A 23,587-nucleotide genomic window follows, 5' to 3' on the forward strand; every position below is an offset into this window, starting at 1 on the left:
TCCGCCTGGCGACTGACACATTTTTTAAATTGGAAACGGGACCGGAAGGTTGTCATGGGAAAAGCCCGCAGAAGTTCGCTTATTTTAGACTACCAGCGGCAGCAGCATTGCTTTAGCGTCGATGAGGACTTTTTATGTTACGGTTCACCGCTGTTTTAAAACTTTATGAGGCAAGTCAGCATCATAGAGAGTCATGTCTATAGAGATCGCATACAGTTTATCTACAGTATGAATCCATTGTGTAGGCTGTAAACTAGCTATCGTGCCTGGGACTCTCAGTAAAACCCTGTGCGACTGTTCCATTAAAACAGTCCCCAGCCTCCCTTTCATTCTCTGCCAGCGCCTCCATCTCACATCCCTGATGATGTATTTCATTGCTTTTATTCTCTCCATTACTCTCCCCTGTTTATCAAATAAGTGCCATTTGTTTTCCCCAGTAGGCACACAAGCAAAAAGCAGCACTGTTGTGCATTATACACTCCCTTTCCTTCCTTCATCAGCGTGTGTGTGTCGGTGTGTGTGTCAGCGTGTGTGTGTGTATGTTGTAGTGGAACGTAGGACTACTGTCAGGGGACCTGGGCACATGGAATGTCTGTCTCTATTGGCTCCCTTTGAAGCTAATTGCTGTAATATGACGTGTAAGTGAGGTAGCTGGGTTAGCTGTGAGCTCGCTGGGCCCTGGTGGATAGGGTTAGCTGTGAGCTCGCTTGGCCCTGGTGGATAGGGTTAGCTTTGAGCTCGCTGGGCCCTGGTGGATAGGGTTAGCTTTGAGCTCGCTGGGCCCTGGTGGATAGGGTTAGCTTTGAGCTTGCTGGGCCCTGGTGGATAGGGTTAGCTGTGAGCTTGCTGGGCCCTGGTTGATAGAGTTAGCTTTGAGCTCACTGGGCCCTGGTGGATAGAGTTAGCTTTGAGCTCACTGGGCCCTGGTGGATAGGGTTAGCTTTGAGCTCACTGGGCCCTGGTGGATAGGGTTAGCCTTGAGCTCGCTGGGAGTAGGGAGTGAGGGGTGATTGAATGATAGATAGATAGATAGATAGATAGATAGATAGATGGAGCGGGGACAGGGAGGGGTAGGGAGAAAGGAGAGAAAAGTCGAGGATGGTGGCGGAGAGAGGTGAACAAAGCCCCGGAGCATATCTCCTAGTAGCAGAGCAGGAATGGGCCAGGTCCAGAGTAGGAATGGGCCAGGTTCAGAGTAGGAATGGGCCAGGTCCAGAGTAGGAATGGGCCAGGTTCAGAGTAGGAATGGGCCAGGTCCAGAGTAGGAATGGGCCAGGTTCAGAGTAGGAATGGGCCATGTTCAGAGCAGGAGGCAGGAGCTGTTCTCCAGGGGACGTTCCTTTACGTGTTACCTTGAGATCCGTTTTATCAGCCACAGATAAAACCCATTAAAGTGAAGGGTACTGGCAGTTTAGAGTTAAGGGTACTGGCAGTTTAGAGTTAAGGGTACTGGCAGTTTACACCAGTCGTTAAGGATCACAAGACAGTAAAACCTGTCTTTCTCTCTGGTGTTAATGTATTCTCTGGCTCTCCTCAAGCATTTCCTCTACTCCCAGGAAGCTGTCTTTAATTAGGACAGACATAATGGTTTTTGTACCCTAGTCTTGTGTCTTGTTTACTTGATGCCTGCAGATATACTAAGTCACTGTGACTTCACAAATGTGAATAATCCTGTTGACCCACTGGGGTGGAATACCCCCTGTCCTGATGCATTATGTGTAACTGTGTTGATTTAATAATCTGTCACAATATGAGCGACCTGGTTGCTCCCTACCGGTAATGAGACAAGGAAGCTTTCCTGCCCCCTCCTCCCATTCCTTAACAATTTCCAACAACATTTCTAACAGAAGCTTTGAGTGTGTCATGCACTAATGCATGTTCTGGTTAATTCTGCTGTTGCAGGGCTGATTGCACCTATGATAATGGCCGTTTTCCTTTCTCATCAAGCTGCCAGTGAACTAACATGCACACTCTCTCTCTCTCTCTCTCTCTCTCTCTCTCTCTCTCTCTCTCTCTCTCTCTCTATCTATCTCTTTCTTTCTCTGTCTCTCTCTCTTTCTCTGTCTCATACACCACATTGCCAAGTCAGTATAGTTCCTGCCTCATTCCCATCGTCTCAACGCCTTCCTTCTGCAGTGCTTTTGTTAGCCCAGACTTTACGAGCCACTGTTAGGTTGAATTAAATCTGCAATTAACCTTCTCTGAAGGTGCAGCCCAGGCCTACGGGGAGCAGAGCAGCTTATCATGTGGCACGCCAACGCCATTGGCACTCACTGACTGGGCACAGCAGGGGGTCTATTGTGTAGCTCTGTGTCTTGCTGTCGTGACTGAGGGCTGATAAACACATTTAATTAGGCTGGGTTTGTGCTGCTCCAGGCCCTGTAGGATCCCCAGGTGCCTTCAGCCCTGAAGATCCAGCAGGACAATCACATGTCCATGGAATGTCAACAAGAGGTATCAGAATCAGAATCAGAATCAGAAAGGGATTTATTCGCCATGAAAGTTTGCACAGACAAGGAATTTGCTTTGGCAGGAAGGTGCATACAATAAACATATACCTAAAATTTAAATATGTGGACTAACTATACTAAGGGTACATAAACTAGCAGTACTAAGTGGGATAAATATAAGTTGCCGTAAATTACAATATAAAAATACAAAAATACAAATATTACAAAAAATACAAATGTACAAGATACCATGTTGTGGTGCAGTGCAAAAGCAGTGTGTTTTAAGCAATAAGTCATTTGAGTCAGTGTGGTCCCTTGGCCTTGTTGAAGAGGCCCACAGCGGAAGGGAAGAAACTGTTTTTGTGGCGTGAGGTATTGGTCCTGATAGACCGCAGCCTTCTGCCGGAGGGGAGTGACTGAAACAGGGAGTGTCCAGGGTGGGAGGAGTCGGCCACAATCTTCCTCGCTCGCCTCAGGGTCCTCGAGGTGTGCAGGTCCTCGAGGGTAGGCAGATTGCAGCCAATCACCTTCTCAGCAGTACGGATGATACGCTGCAGTCTGCTCTTGTCCTTGGCAGTGGCAGCAGCGTACCAGACGGTGATGGAGGAGGTGAGGATGGACTCAATGATGGCTGAGTAGAAGTGCACCATCATTGTCTTTGGCAGGTTGAACTTCTTCAGCTGCCGAAGGAAGTACATCCTCTGTTGTGCTTTCTTGATGAGGGAGCTGATGTTCAGTTCCCACTTGAGGTCCTGGGAGAGGATAGTGCCCAGGAAGCGGAAGGACTCCACAGTGTTGACTGGGGAGTCACACAGGGTGATGGGGGTGAGTGGGGCTGTGTTCCTCCTGAAGTCCACAACCATCTCCACTGACTTAAGAGCATTGAGCTCTAAGTTGTTCTGGCTGCACCAGGTCACCAGGTTGGCCGCTTCCCACCTATAATCAGACTCGTCTCCACCAGAGATGAGCCCAATAAGGGTGGTGTCGTCCGCAAACTTCAGGAGTTTGACGGACGGATGACTGGAGGTGCAACTGTTGGTGTACAGGGAGAAGAGCAGAGGAGAAAGGACGCAGCCCTGAGGTGATCCGGTGCTGATGGACCGGGAGTCAGAGACTTGTGTTCCCAGCTTAACGCACTGCTTCCTGTCAGACAGGAAGTCTGTGATCCACCTGCAGGTGGAATCAGGCACGTTCAGCTGGGAGAGCTTGTCCTGAAGCAGGGCGGGGATGATGGTGTTGAAGGCAGAGCTGAAGTCCACAAACAGGATCCTGGCATAGGATGCTGGGGAGTCCAGGTGCTGTAGGGTGAAGTGGAGGGCCATGTTAACTGCATCGTCCACAGACCTGTTGGCTCTGTAGGCAAACTGCAGGGGGTCCAGTAGAGGGTCAGTGATGGATTTAAGGTGTGCCAGCACCAGGCGCTCGAAAGACTTCATTACCACAGAGGTCAGGGCGACGGGTCTGTAGTCATTATGTCCTGTTGGCCTTGGCTTTTTGGGCACAGGGATGATGGTGGAGGACTTGAGACAGGCTGGCACATGGCATGTCTCAAGGGAGGTGTTAAAGATGTGGGTAAACACCGGAGACAGCTGGTCAGCGCAGTGCTTGAGGGTGGCTGGAGAGACAGAGTCCGGCCCAGCTGCTTTGCGGGGGTTCTGCCTCTTGAAAAGTCTGTTAACTTCACCCTCCTGAATGGAGAGAGTCGTCACTGTAGAGGGGGGGAGGTGGGAGGCCTCCTGGGTGGGAAGGGGTAGTTCAAGACTGTCCAATTGTCTTTCAAATCTGCAGTAGAACTCATTCAGGTCGTTGGCCAGGCGGGAGTCGTTAGTGGAGTGGGGGGCTCTGGGCTTGTAGTTGGTAATTTGCCTGAGCCCTCTCCAGACAGAAGCAGAGTCGTTTGCAGAGAATTGGTGTTTTAGCCTCTCTGAGTACAGTCGTTTAGCCTCCCTCACCGCCTTGCTAAACCTGTTCTTTGACTCCTTGAAACTGTCTTTGTCCCCACTCCTAAACGCGGCCTCTTTCTCTGACCTCAACCTTCTGAGTTTAGCTGTAAACCAGGGTTTGTCGTTGTTGTAGCTTACCCTGGTGCGTGTTGGTATACAGCAGTCCTCACAGAAGCTGATGTATGATGTCACAGCCTCTGTGAGCTCATCCAGACTATTGGTAGCAGTATTGTTGAGTTACAGTGGAAAAATTGTTGAAAACGAATGGAATCAGATCTAATTTAGTTCTGGAGTCAGATCTAGTAATGTTTTGGGATCAGATCTTGTTACATTTTGGAATCAAGATCTGGCCACGTTCTAAAATCAGATTTGGTTAAATTCTGGAATCAGATCCGGTAACATTCTGAAATCTGATCTAGTCCATTCTGGAATTAGAGTGGTGCCTCCCATCCAGCTATGTGTTCACAGCTATAACTGAGGCCCGTTGTGTGTGTGTGTGTACATGTGTGCGAGGAGCTTCTTCTTCTAGCGTTGTCATCAGAGCGCAAAGCTCTGAAAATCCTGTCCCTGGCAGGCCCATCCTCCCACTCCTCTCTCCATCCTCCCATCCACCCGCTCTGCAGCCAGAGAGGGTTTAGCCCTTAGTGGCCTCTGCCATCTGCAGCTCTCTGCTACGGCTGGGGCTCAACACTCACACTCACTCCTCTGTTCTGTCCTCGTCTCCTTCCCTCCGTGATTAAACATGGGGAGGCTTTCCTGTCCTCCCCGTGTCGCCTAAACCCCAGAGTGAAGCTGCTGGAAACCTGCCCTGCCAGTCTCATCAGCTCAGTAGCAGCACTGCAAACAGAGGCACGTTTCTACACGGCTCCCATCCTCAACCTCCACCAGGCTAGCCCTGAGCACACAGCAGCCCTGGTGTGGGATCCCAGTGTGGTGAGAGGAGAGGAGCAGGGGGGGGGAGCAGGAGAGGAGCGGGGGGGAGCAGGGGGCTGGCCCCTGGGTGAGCCCCATGAGTGGCGACACCTGGACAAGGAGCAGTAGCCATCGCCTGCAGCTGTTGCTCCCTCTACCCGAAGGTCGGACGGCCGTGTTTTTCGGCAGGATCAAACAGGACAAGGTTGTAATTATACTGCCCTAAGCCCTCCCCAGTCATGTCACAGCCCATCCTCCTGTTCTCTCAACTCTGCCTTTAGCCCTCGGGGGGGGGGGAGTTGGGACCTCTGTGTGCGTGTCTGGACTTCACTGTCCATTCCCAAAGCATAAACTGTCCATTCTCTGAGTACAAACTGTCCATTCTCTAAACACAACCTGGCCATTCCACATGCACTAACCTTACGGAATCGACTCCTCTTCTCCCCTCTCTCCTCCCCTCCTCTTCTCCCCTCTCTCCTCCCCTCCTCCCCTCCTCTCCTCCCCTCTCTCCTCCCCTCTCTCCTCCTCCCCTCCTCTCCTCCCCTCTCTCCTCCCCTCCTCTCCTCCCCTCTCCCCTCCCCTCCTCTCCTCCCCTCTCTCCTCCCCTCCTCTCCTCCCCTCCCCTCCTCTCCTCCCCTCTCTCCTCCCCTCCTCTCCTCCGGGCCCCTGGCAGTATTGATTCACCCAGTGTGGCCGGGTCCTGATTTAGAGGGGTGTGGCAGGATGCCAGGTTGCGGCTCATTGGGAGCACGGTGCAAAGTGTGGTCGCTCGGCCCTCTGGGAGATCTGCTCTCCTCTCAGAACACAGATGTGGCACGGTATAAAGACCTGAGTCATGCAGGCGGCCATCTTCGTTGATCACGGCTCGGACTTCCACACTAGAACAGCGTCCAGACATGAGTCAGCAACAATTCAAACAAATCAGAAGAGAGAGAAGTAGAGCAGGCCTTTTCCGTTGGCTTGTGATGTTTTTCCTATCAGTCTCCCGTGGTAACCAGTCTCCCATGGGCATTCAACTTGGAAGGTTTGGCTTTCAGAGACGTTATGGGATGTATAGGAGGGTATCCTGCAGGAGGCTGTTATCACTGTGTGTTGAAGCGTGTTAACTCTGCCATGGTTTGTCATTGAAGAGGATGTTAATGTGACCCTGGGGCTGATCCCAGAAGACACGTCAACACCTCCCTCTCCTCATCAACAAGGAGAGGGAGGAGTCTCCCAGGCAGGAAGCAGCGCCACGCATGACCACTTACAGGGGTGTTGATAACACTGTGTGGGGGTGTGTATAGGTGGGCAGAATGTTAGGGATTCTAAGCATTGTGTGTAGAAGGATAACCAGTCTCACTTATAGTGACGCCCATAATAGATCGTTACCATTAAAATAAGAAATTTCCTGACTAAGAGAACATCATTGATCACATCACTGATCTTTCTTGTTTCAGACACTAATGTTTTCCCTGGCTTTTCTCATCATCTCTTCCCTCTCTGTCTCATCTGGTCTCTCTTCAGTCTTCAGTGATGCCAGTGACAAATGGATCCATTAGACACCAGCGGTGTCCAGCTGTGGAGAGTCTCGTGTGGCCCCCATGAAGAAGTAGACCTGCCTTATATAGCAGCCATTAGTGTCCCTCCTCTCGGGTTGCTCGTTCTGTAAACATGGCGAGGTGGAGGAGCTGCACTTTAGACGAGGGTGGCTTTGGACTTTCAGGGATTGTTTAGGGCAGAGACGCAGGAAAGGAGTGTACTTGACGCCGTTTCACTTTCAATCATCGGGATTTGTTTAAACGTTTGTCTGAATGCTTTTCCTACTCCCACGCTGCAGTTCCTGTCCTTCCTCCAGCTGCCTTGGGCGGCGCTCGCTAAATGCTAGCTCCCTGGACCACCATGTGTCCACAGGCATGCTGCACAACCGCCGCTGGGCTGTAATTACCATCGACAACACAAAGAAATACAACCAATATCTGCCAGTTTTACTCCTCGTTTTCTTTATGGAGGGTTTTAATTTAGTCTGTAGCCTTGATGTCAAGGAGGGTTTCATTGGAGGATCCTCCCTCCGGTGAGAGGCGGTAATGAGCTGTCAGCTCCTAGTCTCCTACCTTCTCCTGGGCCTCACTGATTGCCCTGGGCCTGAGGTAGGGCTTTGACAGACAGGTCCATTCTGTACATCACGGCAGATCAAACACCTACACTAATCTGATATTTACACTGGATCACTACAGAAAAGCTTTCGCACCAATGCCGAGGCCTGGCGTCGAAGTTCTCTGATTGGTTGAGGCCAATGTCGCCATTTCTCACTGTCCACAATCAAACACCTTGCTTGGCAGGTGTGAGGGTAAACAAAGCCTAGTTTATTTATGGTTGTAGATTGTACACCTGACAAGGGATTTGTGTGCAGGGGTGTGTTTGCACAAGACTGATTGTGGTGGATGCATAGAAAGTATGCCAAGCTACCACGGTGGACATTTCTTTTCCTGCATCTAGTGCTGTTTGTGATCAGGGAATAACGGGGTAATAGTATCAGAGCTGCTTCCTGTGACCCCTGGATATTGGAAACAGACTGCCTGCTCCCAAGACGCCTGCTTGTCCCACCTCCTCTCCTGCCAGTCCAGCTGGGCTGTTCAGCCTTGCTCCTCTATCCCACTGGGTATTATCATAGGAAGGGAGGGAGATGGAGGGATGAGAAAGGGAGGAGGAGGAGGACGGAGCCTGTGGTGGAGTTTGTCTGTTGTGTTGCCAGGCTCCTCTGGTTGAACCCTGCCAAGACAAACTCCCGTCCTCTAACAAGCTCGTCCCTGTCCCTGGGCAGTGCCATGTCTGGCCCAGTCATGGAGGACACTCTCCTGGAACGCCTGCTTCTCTCTTCCCCTCCAACACAATGCAGTGGTTGTGTCTGTCTACCTCTCTGCTCTCCAGACCCCTGCTGCTCCTGAAGTCCCCAGGCAGCACTCCAGTATCTCTGAACCTAAGAAGCACTTAAGACTCCTGTACAACTTGGCTCTCCCCTCTCCCCTACTACTCATTCACTAAACCGGTTTGGCCTCTTTTCTCTCCCGGTTTCTAGACAGGAGTCAAGATGGATGTTTATGCATGTTAGGAACCACAGTTTGGATAGATGGGCATAGCTGAGGGTGAGGCAGAGGGGGGAGGCAGAGGGGGGAGGCAGAGGGGGGAGGCAGAGGGGGAGGCGTAGGACACACACTCCTCCAGTCACATCAGAAAATCCTGTAAAACCCATTGACCCAACTTTCAATGAGCTGCATCTGTAGGCTTTTCTTAGACAGGGTATTTTTGCCATGTTGTTCTTGAGGAGAATATGAAAGCTCTGGCCACAAGAGCCCTCGTTTGATTCTTCAAGCTGCCTCGCTGTGAAAGATGTCATCGATCACAGAATGAATCTAGCCTATTGTAAATTGTAATGAATCCATTTAAATTCGCAGCAGTGAGAAATATGTTCCATTAATGTAACAAGTGATGCAATATTCCCACCGACAAAGCCTGTTGGTCACTTATGTTTTTCAGTTAAATAAATTTCTGTCTGAGGCATAATACCTGTAGCTAAAGGGCTTACCTCAGGAAAGCAGCATCGAACATTCCCCCAATGCAGTCTGATGTAGCCTAATCCCCTGTAATTACCTCTACAGACTTCACTGGGATCATTTATCACTGAGTCGCCTTTTCAACTTCTTACTTATTGATTATTTTGGTCAAATGATGTCTGTCTCTCCCCAGGCTTCTGTAAGGATGATAAGTCACAGGTTTTGTGTCCCTCTGGTGTTTCACAACCCCATGAATGAATAAAGTGATGTTATAAGCTTCAGTCCAGACGACAAGTACATCACACTGTTGTATGTGACCAGAGGTCACGGTTCCTTCTCCACAAGCAGGCTCCACTCAGCCCACCGCTGGGACACGCTGGTGTGGCTGGATGCTGCTATTGTCTCCTCCAGCCTTGCGTGTCTTCCAGGGTGGAGCTCCAGAACCTTCTCTTCTCATAGACCAAATGTGACGCAGGCCTGTGTGTTGCTGCCACCCTGGCAGGATCAGTTTCTCTCTCTCTCTCCCTCTCTCTCCCTCTCCCTCTCTCTCCCTCTCTCTCTCTCTCTCTCTCTCTCTCTCTCTCTCTCTCTCTCTCTCTCTCTCTCTCTCTCTATCTCTCTCTCTCTCTCTCTCTCTCTTGTGCTCCCTCTTTCTCCCTTTCTCTCTCTCTGTCTCTCCCTTGTCTTATATTTTGGCCGCTCCAGGTCCAGGCTCCTAGCTTCACCCTACCCTGCAGTGCCAGGGTCCTGAGGCGTCCTCAGTCACATCTGCCTGCCACTGACACACACAGATGAATCTGTGAACTCAGTCACCTCACATTCACCTTCAGGCTCTCTCAGTACATCTGAACAGGAAGGAAATTCTGTTCTGTGCTTCGTCGCCGTTATTGTATTTGCCATTGTTGATTTGGAAATAACTAAAGATATACTGACTTAGTTGAATCCCCAGTATTTCATTTACAATAGTGAGCCTGATATTGTTGGACTGTGCTTGATCAGATTAAGCATGCAGGAGAGCAGCCTACACAATGACCTCAGAGAGAGCCTAGCAAGGGTTCCCAGCCTTCCTGTCCTCCGCTGAGAGCTCCCTCCCTGTGGACGGGCCTCCTGGCCTGTCTCCCAGCAGCCTCGCTGTGTTTCTGTGGTCAGAGGTGTCCTGTGACGGACAGGCTGACTGATGCCAGGGCAGAGCTCCTGTGGGTGACCCCTCCATGTGTGCCCCTCTGTTCACCTGAGAGAACGGAGCGTTTCAGCCCCATGGGAGATTCATCACGGTCGGGATCCGAGCCGGGTCTAGCTTGTTATGGCCTTTTGTCCAGCTAGACAAGCCCCTTGCTGATGTACGGCATCCTGCCTGGCCCTGAAATATGCGCCGCAGTCACGAACAGGACGGCAAGAAGTATTCTGGGTGTATCTGACCCGTAGTGGCCAGGTATTGTAGCGAAACCGTGTTTGTCCTAACTACTGTTCCCAGACGCCTGGTTGCACACCCTGCACTTTCAATCTATAGGATCAACTTTATGGAATTTCCTATGTTTTCTTTTTCCTCTCTCTCTTTTTCTCTTAAATGTTTTATTTTTTACTTAAATTTCCAATGGGGCTTTTTTTCACCCTATTAGATGTTTCTGTCCGTTCTCCGGCGCTTAGCAGTGCTTTGTCTGTGGTTTCTGTGCCAAGGGTAGAAATTCTACACTGTGCTTTTAGAAGGCTGCTTTCAGCACTCTCAAACTAGGACCAATTCGGACTTTATTAAAGAATAAGCGAGCGTTTTGAAACATTATTACAGAAGGACAAAGGCTCTCTTCATACAGGGGTTATCGTTTTCAGACAGGAGGTATCAGTTTGTAATGCAACACTGGGTTTGGCGTTCTGCGGATGGGCTGATTGAGTGCAAGTGGAGGAGCTGGACTGTATGTTGTCCTATGCCTATAGAAGATGCTCAGGTATAGGACCTCTCCATTCCACATAGTGGTCATGCGCTTATTTTAGGTCCGTTGTGCATTGGTTCCTTTTTAGACCTCGCCCAGCATGTTTGGATATACTATCAGGAGTCCCCCGGTCCCTCTAGTGATATCCAGACTTCCTGCCCAGAAAGGGGGCTGGGTGTGGAGGCGTGATATCAGGATAGGCCCAGGCTTGTCGGGGCCTAGCTGTGGGAAGATGGAGCATTCAGCTTGAGTTGAGCCACGGGGCCCTCTAACGTAACTCCTTATCTGTCCAGATAGCTGGTGTGTGCTTTAATATTCTAGATAGGAGAAGTGGAACAAGATTAGTGATTGATTGTTTTGTGTCTTGGCACCGAATCCGACCCTCTGACATGTAGGCCTTTAGTAGTATACTTTGGCTCGATGACACTCCAGCACAGCCACAATGACCATTCCAGAAGGAAATGGCTTAAGGTGAATCAATACCAGATGCTTAGAAGACTTGTTCGCCTCAGTGTAGTAAAATCCATATCTCTGTTGGATTATCTTAACTTCTAATGGTACAGTTGTTTGGTGGTAGCGTCCCACTGCATGAACCACTGGTCCCTGAGTGGACCCTCTCACGACCACTTCAGGACGTTGTGTGAGAGGGAGAAGGAAGATGAATAAATCATGAATGAATAATGACTGAATATGATTATTCATATTCAGAGCATTAGATGTTTCCAACCCTAGCCAGTCCTGGATGCCTGCCTCATACGACACTGCTGCCTTAGAGAAAGGAGGCCTGGATGGATTCAGTTAATCTGCTAATCCTCCAGTCAGCAGTCTGGGACTTGGGCCTGGGCACACCAGGAGAAGTCAAATACATAATGTGCTATAATGTGTATTCTACTTTTACCAGGCACTTGACTATAAATGATGTGCTTGACTGGTAGGAAAGCGTTTTTCCTGGCAACGCGGAATGGGGCTGGATGTGGGTAGTATTGGTAGAGAATGTGCTCAGCAGCTGAACGCATCACATCCTGTGACGTGTGTGGGGGGCGTAGTCAGGCCTAGGCGTGCCTGTTTGTGGCATCAGGCAAGACACAAGCTGCCATATCTGTTGCCTGCTGGGCCGACAACTGCGTCAGCAGCGGTGGAGCTGACACAGGAGAGAGAGAGAGAGAGAGAGAGAGAGAGAGAGAGAGAGAAAGAGAGAAAGAGAGAGAGAGAGGCCACAAGGATGTGGTTGCCATGCGTGTTCCCTCCTGCTAACTCAAGCCCAGGGTGGGGGAAATGCTGAGACAGTAAAAGGAGAGTGGCCTTCACAGTTTCCCCCCTCCCCATCTGCGGCCATATAAAACCTGGTGGACTACAGTGTGGTTAGGATTAATTAAATTCCATTTAGCGCAATTAATTTTTCATCCTTCCTCTGTTGTTACTCACGAGCGACATATCTCTGCCATCATCTCGCCCAGAGGCTTCTTGACTGACTTAAAGAAGACATGTCAAAGGAAGGAATGTCAGACGGGAACAAAGTGGCCTTTCTTATTCCTGTCACCCGGGGGGGCCTGCCTCGCTCCCACTGGAGGCAGAAACCCAAGGGCGTTTTCCAGATTCCTCCCTCATTATCCCCCTTAGCACACCAGGGTAACCAGAGCTCAGCTCATAGGACCGGGCTGAGTGACACGTCCCTTATCTCGATGACTGGGGCTGCGTCTCAATAAGCTGCAGCGTCTCCACCTCAGAAGCCCACCTGTGGGAGTCAGGGGCTGTAAGGTGAGAGCACAGGATCCCAGGGGAGGAAACTGCAGCAGGATATTGACACACACATTTTTCAGTTTGTGCTGCTTTGTTGATATGGCAGCACTTCTCCTCTGGGATACTGCACTGTCCTATAAGCTTTATTGGGTTCCACAGCTATGATTGGTGTCGAGCCGTCAAAGGGTTTTAGCTAAGAGATTGTGGGTGTCTATTGATTTTCCTGTGGTTGCTTCTTGCATTAAGCCATCATGGAATCCATAGCTTGTACCTGCTTGTTGTTCCTTTTTGAGCAATGTCAAATCTATGTAGGCCTACAGTACTAACTTTCCTGTTCCAAGGGCTTAGGGCTTAGGCGTTAGGCCTCACAGAGCCATGTGATTGACATCCATTCAGTCCCTCAGACAGGCTACCCTGAGAGGAGCCTGTTGTATGACCTGGGAGTTGGACTGCTCTGGTAAGAGGCCCAGTGACTGGTGTCTCTGTCTCTGTCCTACTGAGACCCCCTGACCTGGCCTGGTCAGGTCTGGCATAGCACACTTGGGAATGGGTTAGCCTGGCAGACAGACGCACATCCTCACAAAATGTACCCATTGTCTTGTTGAGAGGGGTGGAGGAATGAGAGCAGCTAGCTGAGATTAGTTCCACGACAACTTTCTTCAAATCTAGGAGCTGAGAAGAGGAAGTGAGGGTTGGAGCATTGAGACTGGTCCATGAATGAGGGATTATTAAAAGAGATGAACAGCAGTACCGCAGGCATATTTAGACACAAACACCCTCCTCCAGCTTTATCGGTTTGCCAAGCTTTGCTTATTTCACGCTGCTTGTTGACTTGATTACACTAAAACCCATTTTGGAATGCAGGTTTTGAAATCTGTGTGTGTGTGACTGACATGGAGACCGTCACAGACAGAGGCGTCACAAACATAAGTCATGTGGTCATAGGTTTGCGTGTGACTGAAACAAGCAGGCCACTGTTGTAAGCCTGTGAACTTTATCATGAATGCACGCGTCAAACGGGGACAATTGAACACACTTTACTACTGCAAGATGACACAGCAGAAGAAGGAGTCTTGCTTCATGTCTTGTCATACTGACGCACAGGGTTGCAGAGCAACATGTTAACGCATGCACTGGATTACTCTGCAATGATACAATGGACACACACCCTTCCTCCTGGCATTCACCCACACACTGATGTGAATCACTGAAAATGAAAGTCAAGTTAAGTGGATCAGGAGATATACGGTAGGGTAGGAGGAAGGGACTTCTTTGGAAAGACACTTCACTTTTTCCCGGAACAGCCAAACCTCAAGGACTACTTGTTGGGACATGGTCTGTAGTTCTTGATTGTTGCGAAGGCTAGCGAGACACCAGTGCTCATTTCTCTGGTGTTTTGTCGTGCGGGTCCGGCCTCAGCAGACCAGAGTGCAGTGTTCTCCAGTAGGCCCCAGGCCTGGAGTCAGCCCCTCTGGGTCTGGGTTTAAACCTCATATCCTGACCGCTGCCACAGCAATATCCTGAGCTGGAACTGCAGCCTCTGCCCTAGACGGCGTGTTGGCGTCGGTTAGATGCTACGTTATATGCAAATGAGTATTTCTCAAGACCTGGCCCAAGACCTCGCCCTTCTCTCCACTTTATCTGTTCCTGCTGAGTCTGCTGCTCTGGTTTGTGCTTCAGAACTCACTGGTGAGTCTTCACACTGGGAGTGGGTTAGTAGGCCCGGTGATGCAAAGAGAAAGTCTTTGGATCCAGTTCAGGATAATACCTTTTTAACTTCTTCAGTGTGGCGGCAACACAATCCTCTGCTGGTGAGGTTTGTCTGGAGGGAGGAGGAGGGAGGGAGGGTTCCTGCCAGTCAGCCGGCTGCAGGCTGGGTAATAAGTGAAAAAGCAGGTGCTAGATGAGATGGAGGAGGGAGGGTTGGAGGCCCGAGCACAGCATGTGTGGAACACCAGCCCGGCCAGGACCACAGCTCAGCCTCTCAGGAAGAGGAAGTCGCCTGCTAGTGCTAGCAACAGTTATTTACTGCGATCAAGAAGTCTAGTGTTGCTGCGTAAGAATGGCATCTTTCAGCTGCTCAGAAATCTAGTTCGTCTGTTAATTAAAATGGAATTCTTCGAGTTGAGATTGGCCATGCAGTGCTAGAGTGTGAAACCAGGACCAGGAAGGACATTGCGGATCAGAGGCCTATTGATCTACAAGCCGTGCTCCAGCCAGACCCTCCTCCAGAGCGCAGGCTAGCTTGATAAAGTCATCTTGTGTCACTCTGCCACTGGAGGTAGTCTATCCAGCCAGTCTCCTGCCAGACTTTGATTTCAGGCTCATTGTGTTGCTGCCATAGGTGTGAGAAGCAGCTCCACGGGCAGACAAATACTTCTGGACAGACCACCTCGCACCACAAAGGAGCCAATTACAGCCGCATAATGGCGTCTCCAATTAGATTTGCATGGCTCATCCGGCCTCGGGTGTCTGTATTGTGCTGCAGATTAAATGCAGCCGATGAAGCTTCACTCGTCTGTCCCTCTCGCCTGGACCCGTCTGCTCCTGTCCTGTCCCCAGCCTCCCCTCCACCACCCTGTCTCCCTTCTCTACTACCAAGTTCTTCATTCCTCTCCTCTGTACTCCTCCCTCTTTCCTTTCTCTTCTGCAGCATTCTTCCTCCTCTCCTGTGTGCGTCGTGCTGATGGATTGGTAGCTCTGTGGCTCAGCCAGCTTGTTGACTCAGCAGCGGGGGCTGTTAATGCCACTGGGCCATGATTTATGGTCACACCTCAGCTTTTAGATGTACCCTTGGGCTGGCCACTTGCAACATGAACAACCACCCAGATCCACTGTGGAGGCGACACAGGCTCAGTCCCATCACCGGAGGCCACACAGATCCACTGTGGAGGCGACACAGGCTCAGTCCCATCACCGGAGGCCACACAGATCCCAGACTCATCCACGTCCTCCACCAATAACATGTCTATGGTTGCCGAGCCTGTCTCATTGGGAGGGGGCAGGGTGGCTTTAAATCCATAATTACTATTAATACAACCATGCAGCACAATAATCATGTCTAGTCACAGTTTGTTTTCTTGACTACGGTAAATCAAAGCTGTGGTACAGGGTATAATCATGTGATGGTACTTCTTAACTGCCTGTGGTTTCCCCCCTGGGCTGTTGTTTGTGGCCTCCCGTGCCATACCTCAGTTCTTACTAATAATCTGAATCAATAATAATCTGAATCAATAACACCGTCAGGGAGATATTCCCCTGTGCTGTGCCCTAGAGCGTTTCCATCTTCCCCTCACATTCTAACACCTGAGAGGTTTTTCCGTGTGGTAATCTCATTCCATTTTCTCGCGTAATGTGGATCACAGACCACTTGTCTGTCTAATATGCATTAAATGAGTCAGCGTTTGGTGTTTGCCTTGGCAGGTCTCGAACGAAACCATCCCAGCGAAGCGCCCTATCTCCCAACGAAGCCCTGCTCCAGTCCTGACGCCCCCCCCCCCCCCCCCCCCCCCCCCTTCGTCAGAGCGCTGCTGCGTAGTCTCTGGGCTGCAGAGCTGTGTCCCAGAGTCATGTGTTGGTTTAGGCCGAGGACTACGTTCTGAGCGGGAGGATAATAGTATCACTGCTCTGTAACGCAATCTCCCCACAGTGTGGGTTTGTCCCTGGGAACAGGCCCGGCATGGCCACCATCCAGCATGGCCAAGCCTCGTCTGCTGCACCGTGTTGGTTGTTTGATAAAACAGTTTGTTTGGATGGAGTGGTGTGTGTGTTGACTGTTGGAGTCAAATGGCTGAGCGGTTAGGGAGTCGGGCGATTAATCAGGGTTGCTAGTTCGATTCCTGGCCGTGCCAAATGACGTTGTGTCCTTGGGCAAGGCACTTCACCCTACTTGCCTCGGGGGAATGTCCCTGTACTTACTGTAAGTCGCTCATTTAGCGTCTGCTAAATGACTAAATGTAAATGTAATGTTGGGGGAGGAGATAACAGGTCCTGAGAGCAGATGAAACCTGGGTATGAGAGACGGATTATGAATACTTCAGGAGAGTTGTGCACTCTCAGAGTTGTTGCCAGAGAAGATGGTCTTTTGCTAGGGATGTCTTTAAAGAGGCCTCTTTTCCAGTTGATGGAATGAAAGTCATATTGATTGTGCCCTGATGTGGAAGACCACTGCGTTGAATCCGTTTCTGCCAACGTGTATGCTGCTGATCACTAAATGGGAAAATAACCCATTTGAAAACCTCTGGCAAGAACGTCAGCTTTATCTGTGTTCCTCATGTAAATGACCCAACCAGTGACTGGGAAAAATCGTTCTAATGAGTCAAAGGTTCTGGAGCCAGAGGAGGGCGGGTGTTCAGAGAGGTGCTAATGGCCTTGAGGCCGTGGGAGGGACAGGCTGAAACATCTTGACTGATTGGCTGGCTGCTGACCGCTGCTGTTTCACAACTGGCCACAGCAGTCTCTCTCTCTCTCTGAATGACCTGACTTGATCTGGGTACGCTACACAGCTCTCTCTCCCTTCCCCCTCCGAAGATGGACAAAGATTACATGACATTCACATTACGCTGTGTTCAATAAGCGGAAGCTTTATCTAAAGCAGTTTGATTGGAGGGAGATGAGATGAAAAGGTCCCTAAACAAGTGAGTCATGTCTTCAGGCGGACATGCTGAGGAAGGGAGAGGAGACGAAGATAAGGGCATCGTTTCAGACTCATGAGACATTCTCATGAGAGTCTAAAACGGTGTGCTACATTCTGTGGTCTCTCAGCCACAGCTAGATATACTGAGGTGTTCCTCACCCCCGAAACAAACACACACCAGACTTCACTTCTGCATGTGGCCTTTTAGTAGGGGAGCCCACACTACTACTGCTGTACACGTGTTTAATGGAGGAAGGAATACCACCACCCATAAATACATTCCCACTAAGGCTGCCATGCCCTGGGCCCTGATGTAATGGCTGACCCCTGCACCCTGGAGCTCAGGTTTGCTCAAGACTTCCATTGATGACAGACTAGGGCCTGTTATGGTTGGCTGGGTGCCCACTCCCAGGTGCAGAGGAACGCAGGGTAGAGCCACGGAAAAGCAAAGAGACCCACTCAGTCAGTTCCTGTGACTGTATAGAGGTTCAGATATCGCCTTCCAGGGCTTTCAGGCCCGGCCTGTCTGATTCTGTGTATTGCGTTTCCCCGGGGAGTGGGCTTGTGGCTGCATTCCAGAGCTGTCCTCTCAAATTGGTCTTTCTAAGCGCCAGCGTCGTTCGCAAATAGACCTCTGGCTCTCTGATGCTCTCTTCATGAGGAGGCAACAACAGAGCCTTCCTTCTCCCAGCCACGGCTGACTCCCAGCCAGTCAGACCCGAGCAGCTGTCCCACAGTTAACTCATGCTACTTCCTGTGTTGTCAGGGAACATTTTGTTTGTAAAACTTCAACGGGTTCGCAGAAAACACTGAGCCACCAATAGGAGTTGACAAGGAGTCAATATTTGAGCACATTGAGTTCCTTGTAGCCTTAATACAGTGATCAAGTCAGGAGGAGGTTTTGATACAGCTACAGATATAACTGCCATATTAGCACTATGTCCAAATTAGAGCAAGCTAATCTATACTCCAGAACAGTTTGGCGTATGCTGTCTGTTTTCTCTAATATTTAATAATGAATTGGATCCCTTCCCAAGTGACCATACTGTTTGTGTGTGTGTTTGTGCATGTGAACCTATCTTGATCATGTGATCACTGATGGTGTTAAGCGTTAGTTGGCATATGGATTTTCACTAACCCATGCTGCCTCTCTTCCTGTCCGTCTCCCTCACTAGATGCAGCAGCTGTTCTATGAGAACTACGAGCCCAACAAGAAGGGCTACATCCGGGACCTCCACAACAGCAAGATCCACCGCGCCATCACCCTCCACCCCAACAAGAACCCCCCGTACCAGTACCGCCTGCACAGCTACATGCTGAGCCGCAAGATCGCCGAGCTGCGGCACCGCACCATCCAGCTCCACCGGGAGATCGTCCAGATGGGGCGCTACGGGGCGGCCGAGCCGGCCCGCGAGGACCTCCAGCTGGGCGTGCCCCCGTCCTTCATGCGCTTCCACCCACACCAGAGGGAGGAGGTCCTGGAGTGGGAGTTCCTGACGGGGAAGTACCTGTTCTCGGCGTCCGACGGGCAGCCCCCCCGCCGGGGCATGGACTCCTCCCAGAAGCTGGCCCTGGACGACATCATCATGCAGGTGATGGAGATGATCAACGCCAACGCCAAGACGCGGGGCCGAGTCATCGACTTTAAGGAGATCCAGTACGGCTACCGCAGGGTTAACCCCTTGTACGGGGCTGAATACGTGCTGGACCTGTTGCTGCTGTATAAGAAGCACAAAGGTAAGACCATGACGGTGCCGGTGAGACGGCACGCCTACCTCCAGCAGACCTTCAGCCAGATCCAGTTCAGAGAGGAGGAAGAGATGGATGCCACGGCGCTGGCCGGCCACATCAACCAGGACTCGGACTCCCTCTCCTTCCTCTCCAACTCCCTCAAGATGCTGGTCCCGTTCAAGCTGGCCAGCTCCAGCCAGGACCTGAAGGAGCCCAAGGAGAGCAAGGTCAACATTCTCGTCCCTCTTTCGGGGCGCTACGACATCTTCGTCCGCTTCATGGCCAACTTCGAGAAGGTGTGCCTCATCCCCAACCAGAACGTGAAGCTGCTGATCCTGCTCTTCAGCACGGACAACAACACGGAGAGGGTGAAGCAGGTGGAGCTGATGAGGGACTACCACATGAAGTACCCCCGAGCGGAGCTGGAGATCAAGCCCGTGTTGGGCTCCTTCTCCCGGGCTCTGGCCCTGGAGGTGGGCTCCTCCCACTTCTCCAACGACTCGCTGCTCTTCTACTGCGACGTGGACCTGCTCTTCACCCAGGACTTCCTCAAGAGGTGCCGGGCGAATTCCGTGCTGGGCCAGCAGACCTACTTCCCCATCATCTTCAGTCAGTACGACCCCAAGGTGGTGTACGCGGGCAAGGTGCCCAGCGAGAACCACTACGTGTTCACCTCCAAGACGGGCCTGTGGAGACACTACGGCTTCGGCATCGTGTGCGTGTACAAGGGGGACCTGGTCCGGGCCGGGGGCTTCGACACCTCCATACAAGGCTGGGGGTTGGAGGACGTGGACCTCTTTAACAAATTTGTCCAATCAGGGATTATGCTGTTCAGAAGCACGGACACGGGGATTGTGCACGTGCACCACCAGGTCGTCTGCGACCCCAACCTGGAGGCCAAGCAGTACAAGATGTGCCTGGGCTCCAAAGCCTCGTCACACGGCTCGACACAGCAGCTGGCTGAACTGTGGCTCGAGAAGAAGGAGCATGGCTTTAGGAGGCTGGCCGGCAGCCCCAATAACGGCTCTGTCCGGACAGCATGAGAGCAGCCAGGCCTCCCACCAGCAGGACTACGAGCACACCCTGGGGCTCTCCCAGCGGGGACTTTACCTACCTAATTTATTTTTTACAGAAAAAAAAACTGACTTTAATGGATATATTTTGGAAATATGCTTTGTTTTTAAAGAAGATCAAAAAAGAAAACACACCATTGACAGTGATCGGAAACAGACTTGACTTTAGAAGTGAACTTTTATAAATTAATAATATAAGACAATATTGTTGTTAATTTTTCTTTCGATGAGCCTGATTATGGGAGCAACGTGTTACAAGCATCATTAAAGACCATGTGGGTCGTTGTAGAGACAATGGGGACCAGGGGATGGCTGGGTGGAAATCAGTGTGTACCTCAGTGAAGTACACTTACAAGGTCTTAAGTATTTACTTTGTCTGTGTGGGGGGGAAACAGACCGGTGGCTAACTGTAAACTTGACTTTGAATGTTTACAGGTGGATAATATGAACAAACATTTCATCAGTTAAGAAGTTGTCTTGGATCACAACAATGTTTTCTAATGTCAAAATGCCATTTTGGGTTTTTTCAGATTTGTAATGTCTCCTTTTTTCTTTTTTTTTTATAATACCGAATAACACTGTTTTGTTAGTTTTGGTTTTAGACTTTCATTTTATTTACTTCTGTGAACCCAACTGCTGGATTTCCTATCTGCAATTCATCCTCCGCTGTCTAATTTATTGAATTTGCAGTCTCCCTTCTCTGTTTTCTGGAATAATGTATATTAGAAAGATTGTATAACAGTCTCAGATGTTGGATACTGTTCTCTGTCTCTCAAAACTCGTCTGATTCACCAAAGAGTTTTTGCACAGTCTGTTTAGGTGTTGTTGTGTCCGCATGTGTGTGTCTAATTGTCAAGGGGATGCCAGCACAAATGAAATGTACTGTAGCATAGAGGGTGTGTGTGTATGTGTGTGTGTGTGTGTGTGTGTGTGTGTGTGCGTATGAGTGCTCTCCTGGATCCATCCCACTGGTACCACACATGGGGAATTCACACCCTGAAGATGACGAGCGATGAAGAGGAGGGAGAGAATGTTCTGGAATAGTGAGAATGAAAGGTGCTGTCCGGTCCCTGTGTCTAGAAGCTGGTTGAGGTGAAGGTATGCTGTCCTGCAGCCTCCTGCTATGTGTGGACCCTCTAACACCTCTGCTTGACCCCCACAGGAGCAGGACTCAGTAGATAGGCCGACATTGCGAGCAGGACTTATGGCTGCTCTCTCTACATAGTCTTCACTTCTGGTTTTGTTTTTATATTTTCTGTTTCTTCTGCCCTGTCCGTCTGGGAAAGGTTTTATATTTAAGAAATAAATGGGAAAAATGTTTATCTAATACGTTGCAGTTGTGTTTCTTTTTGGGAATATTTTATCATTTGTTATGTTACAATCAAACTGTCATGCCAGACAGCATGTGTGCAGTAGCTTTATGGAGTACTTTAAGGATTCAGAGAAACAGATACTGTTTGAATCTCAGTATTCCCTTCTCACAGTAGTATAAATCCCAAAGCGTATGAAGTAATTTTCCAAGTTACAGATTGATGTTGACTTTAAAATCTGTTTTGCTATTGGCCTCTCAGTTCTCCTCTATAAATTCAGTCCTAGCAGTGAAAGTCTCCAGTCTCCCTTTAGTCTGGAGGCAGCTTGTATCTCTGCAAAGGTGAAATGTCAAAAGACCCCTTTGGTTTGTGTGTGTGTCAAGATAGGATATCTCTTGGCTCTCTGTGTGTCTGACTGACAGTGTGTGACTGACTGTGTGTGTGGTACTGACTGTGTGTGACTGTGACTGTGTGTTTAGGGCTTAGACACGGCTTGCCTCTTTTGTACCCCCGCCCCCCTCCCCCCCTTGTCCGTGTGTGTCTTTATGGTCCCAGAGCAGACACAAAAAGCACAATATTGACTTATCCTGGCATTTGCATGAGGCCCTTTTTCACTGGCCCTGTTGGAGGTTGACTGGCCCTGTTGGAGGTTCCTGGGGCCGAGAGCGACCAGAGAAACTGTGGTAACCTGAGCTGTCCAGCTGCTGTATAACAAGACGGGCACGAGAGAGGTGATGTTTCCCCAAGACAGACCCTCATCATAGGACTCCATTTTACTCCTCCAACAGTTAGAAAGCTTAGGACACTCCCTGAATCTTGGTGTTCCAGTATGGATCACTACCACCAGGGTTAGGCAATATGCTCAGCCCTATCAGATGTATTTCATAACCCTGGTGCCTGGATTCAGTTATTCCAATTTGTCCACAATCCCCTACTGTTGTCCATTGGCCACCCCAAGGTCCCCCTGGCGCTGCTGAGACCGTCCTGCTGGCCCCCTGGCCTCTGTGGATCGGTCAGCACAACGAGGGAGAGAAGAAACACAAACCAAAATCATGTCAATGTGTGAATGGATTGTTCCTGTGGGCTGATGAAGATTACATGGAGTGGCTCCAGTGTGCAGGAGACAGCCTCCTCAGGGCGCTCCTGGCCTGCCTAGTCACATGCCGTTTTCATTAACGATAATAGCTGCCATTTCTTTGGGGCCAACCGAACTGGGGGAAACGATGTGGATACTCTCAGCAGGCCTGTGGGTGAAGGGGGCGCTTTTGGGCAGCAAAGGTGCCTTAATCTTGGACAAATCTGTTGGAACATGCCCTCCTCATCATCCACCATCAACAAGATGAAGCTGATGGTCTGTGTTGCTATCCAACTTTCTCAGTCCTGACCGCGCTCCCTCATGGATTGCACTGCCCTGTCCCTTCCCAACATCTGCAGGCCACATGGGAAGGACAGTCCTCCAGAGCTGAGATTTATGGGAGTGAGGAGAGGAGCAGGGACGTCATGACAGATGACATGACAGCATCTGTGGCTGACACTTGGAGAGGGTCGAGCAGGCCCTCGGAGTATCAGAGGGACAGGCCTGTTGCCAGAGCTGTACATACATTTTCATTGATGTAAAAAAACAAATAAAGTATTTTCCTCTTTCCTCCTCACTAACTGGAAAATAACAACAGCCAACAGAATAATCTAATTGTTATGAATTTGATTATTCCAGGCCTAAAAAAAATAAAGAAAAAAAGAAACGGTAACAAAGAGTGCCTTGAAGGGAAATTGGATCTGTTTGGTGTTTTATTCAGATTTGACTGGAAACAATGGTGTTTGGAGCTTGGTCAAATATTTCATAACGTTGATGTTGCACTCTTGCTTTGAACAAACCACTCTGGGAAACAAACTAAATAAACCTATGTGTTGGAAACTGACAACCAGAAGGTTCTCTTCTCTTCAAGTCACCTTTATTAACCCAGGAACACATCACTGATGACATCAGCCTTTTTCACTTTCTCTATACACACAACTTACATAATTGTTCCTGACTCTTCCTCTATGTCCCCCATCTCTCTCTCTCTCGCTCTCTCTCGCTCTCTCTGTTTCACTCTTGCACACAAACAAGCACCTTCTACCCCATACAGTACACACAAAGTAACAACACACATTGTTAGCATGTGGGCATGCAGGCAGATCAACATTGTGAGGAGGCTTTGCTCCTGAGTAAGCCAAATCTGCCTGAGACATTAAACAGCATGCAGCCGTGGTGAACAACACAGGCATTGTCCCAGCCTGGAGGGGAATGCTAAGGTGTTGTTTATTTTATAAACCCCCACAATTCTCCTT

The 23,587-nt window shown here is 50.0% G+C and overlaps 1 protein-coding gene across 1 annotated transcript in view; it reads left to right on the forward strand.

Moving 5' to 3' along the window:
* chsy1 (chondroitin sulfate synthase 1) overlaps positions 1 to 21,273 on the forward strand; it is a 41,876-nt gene extending 20,603 nt beyond the window's left edge. The window contains exon 3 of the mRNA XM_067248642.1: positions 18,318 to 21,273. Coding sequence (XP_067104743.1) covers positions 18,318 to 19,916 — 1,599 coding nt within the window. The 3' untranslated portion in view covers positions 19,917 to 21,273. The remainder of the gene's footprint in view (positions 1 to 18,317) is intronic.
* The last annotated feature ends 2,314 nt before the right edge of the window (positions 21,274 to 23,587 follow it).

The sequence above is a fragment of the Osmerus mordax genome, chromosome 13 (assembly GCF_038355195.1).
Source record: "Osmerus mordax isolate fOsmMor3 chromosome 13, fOsmMor3.pri, whole genome shotgun sequence".
Lineage (NCBI taxonomy): Eukaryota > Metazoa > Chordata > Actinopteri > Osmeriformes > Osmeridae > Osmerus > Osmerus mordax.